Source organism: Epargyreus clarus, unplaced genomic scaffold (genome assembly GCF_041222505.1).
Source record: "Epargyreus clarus isolate Ecla_fem2 unplaced genomic scaffold, WU_Ecla_fem_2.2 ptg000009l, whole genome shotgun sequence".
NCBI lineage: Eukaryota > Metazoa > Arthropoda > Insecta > Lepidoptera > Hesperiidae > Epargyreus > Epargyreus clarus.
This window is the reverse complement of record NW_027332217.1, coordinates 3385381-3400364: the sequence shown is the minus strand read 5'-3', so window position 1 is coordinate 3400364 and position 14984 is coordinate 3385381. Positions and strand designations below refer to the sequence as shown.

General features: G+C 34.9%; 1 protein-coding gene across 1 annotated transcript in view; it reads right to left on the bottom strand.

The window, feature by feature from the left end:
• Positions 1–14984, bottom strand: part of Tf (transferrin) — a 36020-nt gene that overhangs the window by 426 nt on the left and 20610 nt on the right. The window contains exons 6-14 of the mRNA XM_073076423.1: positions 14226–14383; positions 11762–11966; positions 8765–8927; positions 7113–7239; positions 5933–6117; positions 5018–5105; positions 2438–2516; positions 2031–2123; positions 1348–1610 (exon numbers count right to left, since the gene is read on the bottom strand). Coding sequence (XP_072932524.1) covers positions 1348–1610; positions 2031–2123; positions 2438–2516; positions 5018–5105; positions 5933–6117; positions 7113–7239; positions 8765–8927; positions 11762–11966; positions 14226–14383 — 1361 coding nt within the window. The remainder of the gene's footprint in view (positions 1–1347; positions 1611–2030; positions 2124–2437; positions 2517–5017; positions 5106–5932; positions 6118–7112; positions 7240–8764; positions 8928–11761; positions 11967–14225; positions 14384–14984) is intronic.

Sequence of the window (14984 nt, the reverse complement as noted above, 5' to 3'; positions counted from 1 at the left end):
TTGTCAAAAAATATTTTTATAAAGCAATTAATCAATTTAAAAACTAAGATCCCAATAATTCAAATTAAATATCGTCCATAAATATTTAATTTTATATCGAGAAAAATCGAAGTCAAACAATACCAAAAACTAATGACCAGTATAGATGCCAATACCAAAAACTAATGAACCTAAAGTATGCCTATAGTATAGAATTGTGAATATTAAACAAGTTTATAAGTCGCGTGAGCTCGCGTGATGCTTCAACTTGACGAGCTTGAGTATAAAATTGGAGTGGATTCAGCGCTAACACTAATTTTAGGCACTTAGAACACGCTATATACTTTTAATTCACACTACAATCTGTGTAATCCTAATGGAAAATCCATATAAGTACAGAGCGGCATAAATCGGATTTCCCAAAGTCCTAGATGCCCCTAATTATCTTAATAGCCTTGGCTTTATCTAAAAAGAGGTACTTGTAACAAAATACATCAGCTGAATATAGGTATTCATCTATAGTTCGCGCCAGACTGCTAGTCTGCTCTGAAGTTGTTGCGAGCAGGTAGTCATACAATTTGCTATGGCGATGCGATTCATTTCTATATTCAGAGCGGAATAGCAGTTTTACGCGGACTATACCTGTGTCTAAATAAAGACAAGTAATCTATAAGCTTACTTATTAATTTAAACATAAGGAAATATCAAGAACCTGTAGGTACACCTTATTCAAATTCAAATTTACGACTTTGCAAGTGATAAAATGGTGGTCTACCATCTTCTAGAGTTCTGACTCTCCGTGGATCTATTCCTCAGAAAAGTTGTTGACTTAAGAGCAGAAAAGTTGTTGTTCTGGTGTGTTCTGGTTTAAAGAGACATTTGCAAGGATAGCAAACCATCGTGAGTGACTTCAGGAAAGAGTCCAACCTTACCTGGGTTTAGTATTCCAATCTGTTGAGTTTAGATGTCCATGGATAGCAGTGATCGAACCATCAGGTAGACAGTATAGACATTTAAAAAGGCAGTAGAACCCTTAGTGGTTCGACTCCGGTGGCACCACCGCCACACCTTTTTCTGCCTAATAACAGCAGTGTTAGGCGCTGCTGTGTTCCGGTTTGAAGGGTGTGGTAAGGGAGACAGACTTTACCGAGGCGTTCCAGCTTAGTCCTCAGGGGTAGCGGCGCATCTGTGGCCGACCTCAGGTAGGAATATCCAATCCCATCTGGGATTGATTACGGATGTCCATGGGCGGTACTCCTATCTGGGGTTGGTTACCGATATCCATGGGCGTTAGTAGCCAATAACCATCAGGTGGACTGCATGCTCGTCTGCTACTCCTCTATTATAAAAAAACCAAACCATACTTACATTGAAAATAACATTGTTATTCTTGAGGAATTCGCCATAAATGTTGAACAGGTCACTCCGTTTGTCCAGTAACTGTGCCAAGCTTAGCGGCGTGTGGGCTATCGACACATCTGAGAGGAAGTCTTTAGCTGACAGCCAAGTTCTAGAAGGTGCCATCGCGATATTACAAGTTACGAAGTTGGCTATACTGTCTCTACCACCGGATTCTCGGTTGAGGCAGAGTAACTCGTATTGGTTCGAGTCGAAGTTTGATAAGTCCGCACCTAAAATAGAGTTTATAGAATAGACTTTGTTTATTACGTTGCGTTTGGATTACGTAGGTAAGGTTATTTAGCCTACGTCGTCTGTTAGGTACTCGATTGAGGAAGTTTCTTTTGAAGGGAATTATAACGAACACTATCTACAGTGTGGTTGAAATGTTCACAAACATTAAAAAGTAAATGACGAGTACCATACCATACTATAAACATATGTTAATCCATGGAAGTAGCTATAAATTTGTTATTTTTCAATAGGTTAAAATTATTCCCAAATTTATCGATTATTTGTGACACTATATTATGGTTTTACGGATTTATTTATTTATTGAATTTATTGATTATTTGTGACTTTATATTTTTGCTGCTAAGGGAGTTGTACTTGGTAAGAGCAAGGGAAGGGGTGGTTTAAAATTTGATACTTACTAGACACAAAGGCTACGTCGCCGTTATTCTGGAGACATTGTAGCGCGGAGCTGTCTCCTGAACATTGCTTCTTGAAGTTGGATACGTCCTCACCTGAAAAGTTTCATATTTTAAATTCCATTTTGACTGAATATAAAGCGCAGTGTAATGTTATAGATTTAAGGATTTTTTTAAATAAAATTGAAGAAGTAGATCATTGTGCAGAGTATATTATGGTTATGGTCCTGTATTATTACTTATTACATCTCAGTATCAATCACACTTTCAAATTTGTCACGAAAATGAATGAATAAAAATGGCTATTAAAGTTATATATTTTTTTTTATAATAATAGGCAACTAAGTCTCACATAAAAAGGTGCATAAACAGAAAAATAACTAAAATGACAATAAAAATCAAAGAAATACCTTTAGGATTATTCTCGGGCTTGTCGACACCAGGCAAACATGATCCTCCAGAGAAGAAATTACCTAAATTCTTCACGCACTGTCATAGGAAAAAGTATATTTAAATAATCATCAATATTATGAAAGTAAGTTAAGATAAATTAGTCATCTATAATAATACTCCTTTTTTAACCGACTTCAAAAAGGAGGAGGTTATCAATTCGGCCGGTATCTTTTTTTTTTTTTTTTTTTTTTTTTTTTTTTTTATGTATGTACAGCAATTACTCCGCCGTTAGTGGACCGATTTTAATAATTCTTTTTTTATTGTGTAGAGACGAGCTGCGAATTGGTCCCATTTAAATATGGTTAGGATCCATCGATTGGTTCTGGAGAAAAAGAGGGGAACTCCTCCACCCAAATATAACAGCCATAACTTCGCCATTTATGAACCTATTTTAATGCCTTTCATTTCGTGTGTGGACAATTGCTACAAGTTGGTCCCATTTAAATATGATGAGGATCAGAGTGGGTTCTGGAGACAAAATATGTAACTCCTCAACCGATGGGTATAATTGAGTTTTGTTTGAAGATATTTGGTGTAGGTTCTAATGAAATTGAAAAACCAGTTTATCTTTGACTATTTAAGGGTCTGATAATGTGGCTCGGAGTCAAAATATGTAACTCCTCAACCGATGGGAATAATTGAGTTGTGTTTGAAGATATTTGGTGTACGTTCTAATAAAATTACAAAGCCAGTTCATCATTGACTATTTAAGGGTCTGATAATGTGGCTCGGAGTCAAAATATGTAACTCCTCAACCTATGGGAATAATTGAGTTGTGTTTGAAGATATTTGGTGTAGGTTCTAATGAAATTACAAAGCCAGTTCATCATTGACTATTTAAGGGTCTGCTAATGTGGCTCGGAGTCAAAATATGTAACTCCTCAACCGATGGGAATAATTGAGTTGTGTTTGAAGATATTTGCTGTAGGTTCTAATGAAATTGCGAAGCCAGTTTATCATTGACTATTTGAGGATCTGATAATATGGCTCGGAGACAAAATATGTAACTCCTCAACCTATGGGAATAATTGAGTTGTGTTTGAAGATATTTGGTGTAGGTTCTAATGAAATTGCAAAGCCAGTTCATCATTTACTATTTAGTTAGGTTAGGTTGGAACATATAAGACAATATAAAACTAAGCGAGCAGGGCGCGGTAGCGCCCTGCGAGCGGGCGGTTCCAATCAATGTAAATTCAGACCTTACTTTCATTCATGATCACGTTTATACAATTTTATATTGTATTAATGTAAAAGTTAGTATGTCATCACTAAAAAGGGTGAAAAAAATTTTTTAACAAAAAATACAACCGACTTCTATGTCACTACAAAGTAAAAAATAATTCAAATAAATGTTGGTTTAGTACATATTTCTGAAGTCGGCGCTCAAGATATTTCGTTGGATAACGATGTAAACAGCGTGTCTAATATGTGTGCGTGTCTAAGTCGGCGCTCAATATATTTAGTTGGATAACGATGTAAACAGCGTGTCTAATATGAGCGCCGACTTCAGAAATATGTACTAAACCAACATTTATTTGAATTATTTTTTACTTTGTAGTGACATAGAAGTCGGTTGTATTTTTTGTTAAAAATTTTTTTACATACTTAACATAGGATTTACAATAATGTACATAACATAAGTATAGGCAAAAAAATGTATCCGTTGATATCTTTTCAAATTCTCTACTGTTTAAAAAGTTAAAAAACTGTTTAAAAAGTTAATTTTTGATTTAATTTAATTTAATTTTTCTAAATAATAGCGCTGATTTTTTGTGAGCTTAATGCAAGTATTATCAATTTACAATCAGAAGAACATTTTAACTAACATGATAAAAATAAAATAAGTTAGCGTGTTTCAGGACTAGAAGGTATCGTACATGTTACATGTCTTTTATCTTTACGACCTAGGAGTATAGACTATAGACTTATAGCCAAAGACGAATTAAATAAACAGACTCCTAATATAATATACCTAAAATAATTAATTTCAAAAGATGACGTAAAGCACTAACTTTTACATTTAATCAGAATCAATGAACAATCAGTGACAATCAAACTAGTTTTACTAGCAAACTGCTCCAAATTCAATAGGTCCTAATATAGTCAATAGGACTAATATAGTCGCCTCATAATAGTCGTCAAAAGGCCCACTTTTCTAAAGTTTGAAGTTAACCAAATATTATCTCGATATCTTTACTACACATTATATATTATCTTACTTTTAAAAAGGCAAATCTATTGAATTAAATCGTAATCCAAAAGAAGAAAGGATGATGTGTAAAGAGATTCATATTGTTAAATGTCGTTAGTGCAGTACTATTCTTATCCACACTGCAATTTACGTATCTCTTTTAAATTAAGAGATGGGTATATTTACCATCTCTTCGAGTTTGGAAGACATATCAAAAGCAAATTCGAAGAGATAGGTATATTTGTACCTTCCTCTTTGAATTTTACCCACGGGTAAATTGCAGTACCGATAACATGTTAGGAGTCTATTCTGTTACTTATTCCCAGTTTATGCAAAGGTCACAGACCTGGTCTGAAGCCACTATCTTCTTGTTGATGAGGTAATAAAGCGGCGCCGTCAGACCGCTGAAGCTACCGAATGGATTGTGACACGACCTGAAATATTACACGGTTTAAACATCTATTCTAGGAGATTTAAGTTAAATTATATGCTTATTGTAGTGGTATTACAAATGTGTATTAGAAATTAATTATCACTTGCTTAAACGGTGAAGGTAAACATCGTGGGGAAACCTGCATACCTGAGAAATGGAAAAAAATACAAAAAAATTCTAAGGTATGTGAAGTCTACCAATTCGCACTCGTCTAGCGCGGTGGACTATGGCCTAATCCTTTGCATTCTGAGATAATACCCGTGTCCACAGCAGTGGGACAGTAATGGGTTGATGATGATTACTAATGCTGCCGTTGTGGCAAAAGTCTAAGCGCATAATTATATGCTTACTAGCGTTTTATGCACTTCTTATCGATCGGGGATATCGATGCACTATTATGACCGAAAATTAGGTATTCTTCGGGGATAATACTGCATCGTTAGACAAAGGAATTTATCTGAGACAAAATCCTTGATGAGTCCTTAAGTTTAGTACATAGACTATTTTTTGTACTTGATGAGTTGGTTCTACGGATATAAGCTACAATGTGACGCTGTCCTGATATGAAGGCAAGGGTTTTCAGGGTTAGTAAATGCATATGTGATAGATTTCAGGTCTATTTAAACCTGGTACCTCATTGTATGGGTCAGGTTAGGGAAAACAGTATGATGCAGGAAGGATTACATTTTTTTAGGAGACTCGGGTCTCGTGTTGGCAACAAATGGATGAGATAATAATTGGGAAATAACAGTCAATATCATTGTAATCACAGGTAATATTGGTAAAAAAAACTGATTCCAACTATGATCATGATAATAGAGTACTTACTTCTTTCCCCTCAAATCCTCGATCTTGTTAGCCGAAGTTCCCTTCTTAACAACTGCTACAGCGTAGTTGGGTGTTTTGGCGTCTCCGTACACTTCGTGGAAGACTGGATGCAAGTTGTATTGTTTTGATGCTGAGGCTACTCGCATGTCATCTACTCCTACTAGATCTGAACCATTGTCGAGTACCTGTTGGTTCGTTACAATAGTTTTAGGACAATCATTCGTCAAATGATTTATTCTCAGGAAGGTTTTTTTTTAATTCTTAAAACGAAATAGACCTTGACGGTCTCTCTCGTTTCAAGAATTGCCTGATGCCTGACTCAGTGGAGTTTCGTGAAGAAATATGATTTTTGTTTCATTTAAAAGCGGGATATTATCAAAGGGTAGAGGAAGTTTTCAATTTTTATGGTCTCCATGCAAGTGTCTTTTGGTCAATAGATTTGGATTTTAACCATAATTTTAATTGCACGTTTTAGTTTTTGTTTTACCTACCTACTATTGAGGTCTGTATATTATAAAAGTATATCTTTCTTGTTTCTCGACGTCTCATGGAATAAATTGTTTAATACAACAGTCTTGTGTTACCAGTAGAATGTTTAGTTTAACTCAGATCTATGGCGAATACCAAGAAGGAACAGAAATAAACGTTTGATAATAAAAGTTTAGATAAAACTCGGACGACGTTAAACAAATTTGTTTGATGTTAAAACTAAACAAACATTGAAAGTACACGATACGTGATTGTAGTCTTCAAAGCGAAAATAAAACAGAAGATTCCAAGAATGAAAACAATCAGCATACAATAAAATTATATGCTGATTGATATAATAATTATATTATACGAAGTCTAACTTTAGTCTAATACATTTTATAGAATCTATAGGCGAATACAGTGTATGCCTCTACTGATGGTAATAATTTTATACCTAACACAATAAGCTTCATCAGAATAGTTTTATTTGTGGTACTTTTTATTATATTTTCTGGATTATTTCAATTTTAATATGACGTTTGCCTGACTATTTTATCGTTACTTGGATAATAAACATACGCTTCAATTCACGAATGTATTCAGCAATACGTAATAAATCAGTCTATGAAATATAAATGTTTGACCAGAAGTCTATTCAAGTATTTTCTTCATAAGACACACATGAGCATATATATGTATAAATACTTACGTTTTTAAGACAATCATCCTCAGAAGCCTGTTGTACACAGTCCAATTTTGGCCGAATGTCTCTACTGAAGGCGAATACCGACATCGCACGACACTTCGCTAGAGCCACATTGGAGGTTACGCAGAGCCTGAATAAGGAGTAAGTAACATTTTTCAAATAATTCAAATCAACAATTCTCAGTAAAATACCTCAAACAGTTTTAAGTAAAACAAAAACAGCATATTATGCACCTAGTTTTTGGTATTCGTTGTAGTATCCGTGACACTCATGACTCAAGGGAACGTAAAAGTAGAAATATCTACTGTGAGGCTATGGGAAGTTTGCTCGACCTAGCTACCTGACGTCGGAAAACACGTGCATTGATGACTAAAGCCTACAATGTAATACTTTGTATGAAGTATGCATTATCGCACTCTTCAAATAAAAATTTGCAGCGTTAAACAATGTTGTTATACAGCATACAACAGTGTTAAGCGCTGTTGTGTTCTGGATTGAAGAGTATGGTAATGGAGACATACTTTATTGAGGCATTGCAGCTAAGTCCTCAGGGATAGCGGTGCATCTGTGGCCGACTGCAGGTGGGAATTTTATCTTATCTGAGGTTGATTGCAGATGTCTTTGGGCGGCAGTAGCCACTTACCATCAGGTGGACTACATGCTCGTTTGCTACTCTTATATTATAAGAAATATGTACAAAAATAATTATAGCAATATTGCTTTCAGTCGGATCACAAAAGGTTCCTTTTGTTTCTCCAAATGATCCAGAATTACGACTTATTCAACCATGATTGCTACGTATTGTGTTTTCATCCCCTTTTGCTTCGCATGACTACCCCTACAAAGAGAGTAGGTTAGCGTGTCAACAGGTGCGGATTGGGGGTAATGGACCACTCTCATTAGTGTTATATTTCGCATTCATTCGTTGCCGAATGAGCAATCATTTTATACAGGTGAAATTGACTGATGGCGAATGGAAATGAATGTTCAATTTTGATTTAACATTTTTGCATTTTTTCTCTTTTGCATCAGTGGATATTGTTTCGATGTAATTTGGCAAGATATGCAATCTGGTAATAAATGGTGTGTGATTTCAGGCTGTTGTAGAAAAATATGACCATCGTGGTTGATGAAAATGATTTGAAGATGCAGTAAATGAAGGCTTCTACTCTTCGTCTGCGGCATCGTCAGATGTTCTAAGCGTGCTATTTTTATTTTGTGTCTACTTGTGATTTGCAGGGTTTGTTAAGATAAGTAGTCGCCTCGATTGCAACATACTTCTAACGGTTAGCTTTGTATCAGTTGCAGAGTTCAGTAACCAGTTACCACCAAACGGGGTTTTGTTTTCCACTTAAATGTCGGAAAAAATGACACTGGATATTTCCTCTCATATTTCGCTATGATTTTATCTATTGTGGTTGTTATGAATACGCACTGAACCTGGTAAATAATCGACGAGAGCAAGACCAGAAAAAATAAATTCATCATTAGTACGGCTTGGCCTGAAATCCAATCAGTAGATTGTTACTAATGATGAATTTCGAAATTTAGTGGTTTTACTCCAGTGCCCAGTATGGCCAATTCTCCGCCATGAGCTCGTCAAAACAACCTACAAAATATAAGATAGGTTTAAAAGATAATTTCATGCAATTTACCTGACAAGTGGTTCCGGAGGTCCGTGGCCTCGTTCGATGACGTCAGTGTAGTTGGCTTTATCCAGGTAGTCCACTGGTACGATGGGGATGTTGTCGGCGACGTGGTGGATCTTCTCCGATAGTCCCAGGACATTAGTGAACCAGGATGGTTTCGTGGTTGCGCCTTTGGGAAAGTTCCAGAAGTGTAGTTATGTAGTACATAGTGCGCAAGAACGAATGGGACATCTTTTTCTTAGTAGGAATGTCTTCGTATTTTTTTAGAAAATCCTTTCTTTTGATAGGTACCCATGCCATAGGATGGATAAAAATAATAATTAACCCATCATAGGGAATCCGTCATATTGGTTTTAAAACGACTTTACTACACTAATCATGCATTGTTATTCAAACCAAACATGTTTTTGAAATTTCAGCTCAATCGGTTGGGTTTAACTGGTTTCAAATTCACATATATGAGATAACTAAGCACGTGAAGTAAAATCTTGAAAAAAAGATGCAAGTTAACGGAATTACACGTAACAAACAACGTAATAAGCAGCGCTTGCAATATTATGAGGATCTTATTTACGAGTATTCTTCAGTCTCTAAATTTCCCTTTAAAACACTTTCAAGTGAAGCAGAAATAGTTCAGCTCCCGGTAATAGTTCCGGAGACTAACGTAGTAAAGTTGTTAGAGCGATTTAAATTGCAAATCTTGCTAAAGCTATTTGCTCGTACGGTGGGCGGTTTTTAACAGCGTATAAAATGTGTGGAAATGCAGATTGGGGAATTCCAGTTTTGTTAATGCCGTCGTGTTTTTACGTAAAGAATTAAATAAATTATTGTGGTGTGTTTGTATTTGTTTGTCGGACCGTTTCAATCAAAGTTAAAATGGAGTGAAAACATAGCTTTTACTTTATAGGGCAATAAATAAAGATCTTCGTGGTGCGAATCATGGAACACTATGAGGGTCTATAACTATTTCTGCCTGGATAGTAGCGTTGCTGTTTTATGGCTTGAAATGAGGTGGACTATAATATAGGTATCTCTGGACACAAAACATTCTAACTTAGATTTTGGCAGTAGCGCTGTAACAAATTCATGCAGAGCTCCCCCTTTCTTATTATGCTTCCTGATCGGTTGTGGCAAACCTATTTAAAATATTGCTCATTATATTAATTTCAATGGCAACAATAGTAATTGGTCTATAGTTCTATACTACGCCCTTATGTTTCTTGTAAAGAAAATTGGACATAGAATACACGTTCCTTAAGTAAGATATAGGTAAGTGTGCATATGTGATTTGAAACGCAATTTGGTATAATAATGTAGAAAGAAAACATGCCCGTCATATTAGGTAACGTAGTAAATCATTCTCCCTGAACCCTTTGTATTTAGAAGAGATCTTTCCTTTTTGGATTAAAAATATACGATCAGCCTTTAGTAACCTATATAATATCTGTATGGTAGAAGGATGAAAAATAAGGTGGATATGTTGAAAAATAAGACTAGCAGTTTTCTTGAAAATGTTATATAATATTACCTAATTATTTAGACAATTATTTATAGTGCTATTAATTTAAAGTTTAGTAATTTAGAGACAATTGGCTAAAACTGGCTAAACTTCGAACTAGAAGTTCTAGCTAAAAAATATAAAGTTGGTACTTTCGTGAACGTTGTTTACGTCAATTATTGCAACACTAACGACCAACAACGACTACACTGCCAACGGGATTAATTTAATTTACGAATATCCAGGTTTTTAGCGAATAGCAAGTTTATGTCTTAGCAAGATATACACCTTATATCAAGCTTTAACTTTAGACATATAAAACTGTAGCCTTATTAGCACTTTTCACGGCAAAGTGACCTTATTTTAAAGGGAGAATTGCGAAGCGTTTTATGTTGCCTTTTACGGCCCTCCTAGACGTTTAAAGTCATCTTTACTTTATGAACGCGTTGGAGAATGAACAGGCTTGTTTTATGCCCTTATGTTATGCCCTGAATGTTATATTGGATCATGAAAGTATAGAACATTTAGGATGACAGCTAATAGCTTATTACTTGTAAATTATCTGAAATATCGTTCGTATAGATAGAGAAGTTCGTATAGATTTGATAATATTAGAACTGATAAGATTATCAGTTAATCTATACTAGTATTATAAAGAGGTCAAGTTTGTTTGTTTGTGTGTTCTTTTGTTCGTTCGTTCGTTCATTTGTTTGTTGGGTGAAATTGGGAAAGATGTGATACTTTAACGGCGTTCACTGACTAAACGGTTCGGTATAGATGAACATAATGCTCATATTAATAATGAAAAAACTTGCTTTCAATTAGTTCTTGCAACATAATTGCATCACAAATATATAATTAACGCTCAACGAAGTGAGCATGGGTCGGCTAGTACGAAATAAAAGTAGAAGGTTATAAAACTAAAACAAATCAACAGATTTTAGTTACATTAGACTAGACATAGTAGAAGCAAAGATGGTACACCTAGTATTTAAGCATCATCGCCACATGCATTCCTTGAATTAACAAGGGAAACAATTGCCCTTTGAAGGGCGTGATTCAGGCTGGTTTCTATTATAATAGACGCGACCATTGTAATCTTCAGGAGTGACAACTGAATGGAGTTTTTTATAGATGTCCATAGTCGGCACTCAGGTGGACTGACTTCTCATGTGCTTCGTCTTATTAATGCACCGATAGACAGTTTATCACTTATAACACTTTAAGTGGCCGAAAAGCACTTAACATAATCTTTTTTTTTCTATAATATAGGAGAAGCAGACGAGCATGCAGTCCACCTGATGGTAAGTGGCTACTGCCGCCCATGGACATCCGTGATCAACCCCAGATAGGACTAGATATTCCTACCAGTAATCGGCCACAGATGCGCCGCTACCCCTGAGAACTACACTGCTGTTATAAGTTAGAAATAGTTGTGGCGGTGATCGAAGTCGGAGCACAAAGGGTTCTACTACCTTCAAAATATATCTGCAAAAAGGACTTACCATAATCAGCGAGTTGCTTGATCTTCTCCCTTAAGGGCGTCAGTTTAGCCAAGACATCGTTGTGTCCCAACAGGCCCTGCCAGGGTCTGGCTGCCCAGGTGCAGGGCTTGTCCCTTATTGCCTTCTTACTGCCATCTACGCAAAGGTACGCGAACTCATCCGGGTTCTCTGTTGAAGGACTTGCTGGGATTGTGCCGACTGGGAGCTGCATAATTAGGGAAATTCAGAAAATTCCAGAAATTTTTAAGTAGTTCCAGAAATTTATCTTTTTGAAAGATATCGGATATCGGTTCTGGGCGTTTGTGTACGTGACTTTATGTGTATCCATCCAATCCATATTTAATGAATATGAATTTTCTAGTACACAGGAATTTCTAGTAGGAGGCCTTAAATGTAGAAAGAGAATGATCGAAAATATAGAAAAGTTTCCATTTTGGATTACAATATTTATTCAAACAAATCATAAATGTAATTTTGTTGATGACAGAAAATTACAAGTTTCTTCAACTCTGTAGGGCACAATTATTAAACTACATCTATATTATTGGTACAGAAATCGTTCCAATCTTTCATTTTTCCAAGTACGACCTCTTCGTCCTTTATAAGTCCTTGAATTATCGACGTAATCAATTTGTCTGGTTCGGAAACTTTATATAGGTACTATATTTACTATGGAGCTTTTTCATTAGATGTCTTTTATTACCAAACTATTGGAAGAAAAATATTACTACCTATATTTATATCTGAGTTACTTGATTAGATGTCTTTTAATATCCAATTATAGAGGTAGAAATAAGAATGTATCATACAACAATAGGAGTATTTCATTAAAAGATGTTTTATTTCTAGCTATACGATTATCTTATCCGAATGAATTTCCTCACAAAGATGACCCTAACGTAATTTTCCTAAAGAAATCTCCTTTAATAATAAAGGCCATTTCTTCCCCATTATGAGGCAGTTATCTATTTTTTTGGATGGAATCTATCATCAAATTGTAAGAAGAATAATTATGGTTTAAGACATTTATTTCTCATTCGAATACAATTCATTTAACATGAGAAATACAAATAGAACTTATGTAGGTACGGTACAGACAGTATTATAAAAATAACAACATTGTGGAGGTACATAGAAATATGCATGCACTAATTACATATTGGTTTACAATAGCAAGTGGATAGCAAGTGTAGTTGATTGCACAATTAAATAAACATTATGAAAGTACATAGTTATTTTATCAATGTGATTAAAATTTAGAAAAGATAATTAAAATTTAGAAAAGTCTTTTAAAATGTGGAATTTTAACGTTTTTTTAAATAATTGGAAAGATTGAATGTCTTTTATTTCATTAGGCAGTGAATTATAAAGCTGTGCTCATTCGTAAATAATGTTTTTCTTACCATATTTAGTTCGCGGTTTAGTTAAAATTATATTGTTTTTTCGTCTTGTTATTCGTTTCTGTATTTGGCCCTGCTTTGTGAATATGATTTTTGAATGCACTTCTTTATCTAAGATTTTTCTTACTAATATGCAAGTGTTAAATTTATATATTTGGCTTAAAGTCATTAACCTAGTTTCTTCGTAAACTATTCGTGTTGGAGTTAAGAAATCGTAATTGAAAAGTAATTTTATTAATTTATTTTGACTCGTCTGTATGATTTTTAAATTAGTTTTAGCGGCTGTTCCCCAAACTTCTATTAGGTAGTCAAGATGCGGTTTAATCATAGAATTGTAAATAAGATATTTCACAGATTTTGGGAAACATCGAGCAATACCACGAAGTCTACCCATTATGGAAGATAATTTTGATCTTAATTTATCCAAGTGAGGTTGCCATGTCAGGCGACTATCAAGATATAGGCCCAAGTACTTTTCTGAGTTCACTTTACGGAGTGTTTGTTTATTAATGTGTAAGGGAGTATAGTTGTCATATTTTTTGTTTTTTGCACTAAATATCATATAATTTGTTTTAGATATATTAATTGTTAATAAATTTCGTTGGAACCATCGATGAATCTAGATCGAATTGAGCTTGTTTGACTATTGGCTCAATTTTGCTACCATAATAAAATAAGCTTGTGTCATCTGCATAGAGAGTCAAGTCGCCTTTTAGTCCGATGTCATGAATATCATTTATATAAATTAAGAACAGCAAAGGGCCCAAAATTGAACCCTGCGGAATTCCGTATGTTAATAGTTGACGATCACTTTGGACTCCATTAATTCTGACAACTTGGTATCTATTACAAAGGTACGAACGGAAGATGTTTAAGGCAGTATTACTGATACCAATGTTGCTATATATTATTATATTCAGAATGGAGCTATTAGAAACTATTTCTAGGCACTTGTTTTCTAGGTGGTCAAAATTGAAAAAAGGAATATCGATTGACTACATATCTAGAAAAATGTTCTTAGCTGTTTGTCTTCGCCTAATTTATTTCTAGTCCAATCAACTTACCCCAAAGAACTTCCTCACAAAGATGACCTTAGTAAAAGCCACCTCTCCACCATTATGAGCCAGGCATCTTAAAGCACCTTCATACCCACTGAAGTTATCCGGATAGTCACATTTATCCGGATGTTCGCACAGTGCACACAGTTGTTTGTATTGGGCCTCTGTGAAATTGTTAATAATGTTAATGGAAAACGTTCAATGCAAATGACAACACCCGGCGGATTCAATTTAGTTGTGTTCAATTCCCGACGCGCAATTTTGTTTTTGTATTGAAATAACGAAATTCGCATGGTTTGTTATGTAAGCAGTGTGCAACAATGATATTGGCTCACTTTACACATAGACAAATAAGACAGGAATCATAATCTACATAAACTAGTTCGATCACAGACGCTTTAGCCATTGACGCTTCTTTATCTCAATCTTAAAACAACTCAAAACTAGAGAAAAACAGCTTCAAATTACTGAAGCTATCAGGTGAAAATAATAGTAGAAGTGGCGCCGCTATCAAAACGTGAAAGATTCTAGCCTCCCTGAAATTTTTAATTGGTGTCAACTCTATTGAAAATTTCAACCTTTTAAAGATTATTGGTTGTATTTATGGATGAAGGCTAGTCCTTAGCACACGAAATTTTAGGAATGATTAATTCCTCATATTAATATTAACATAATTTTACCCTATCTCATACCTTTCACACCGGAACATAGGTATATAATCCAATCTCCGGTTTTCAGCTGGCATTCTAGCGTTATGACAGAAAA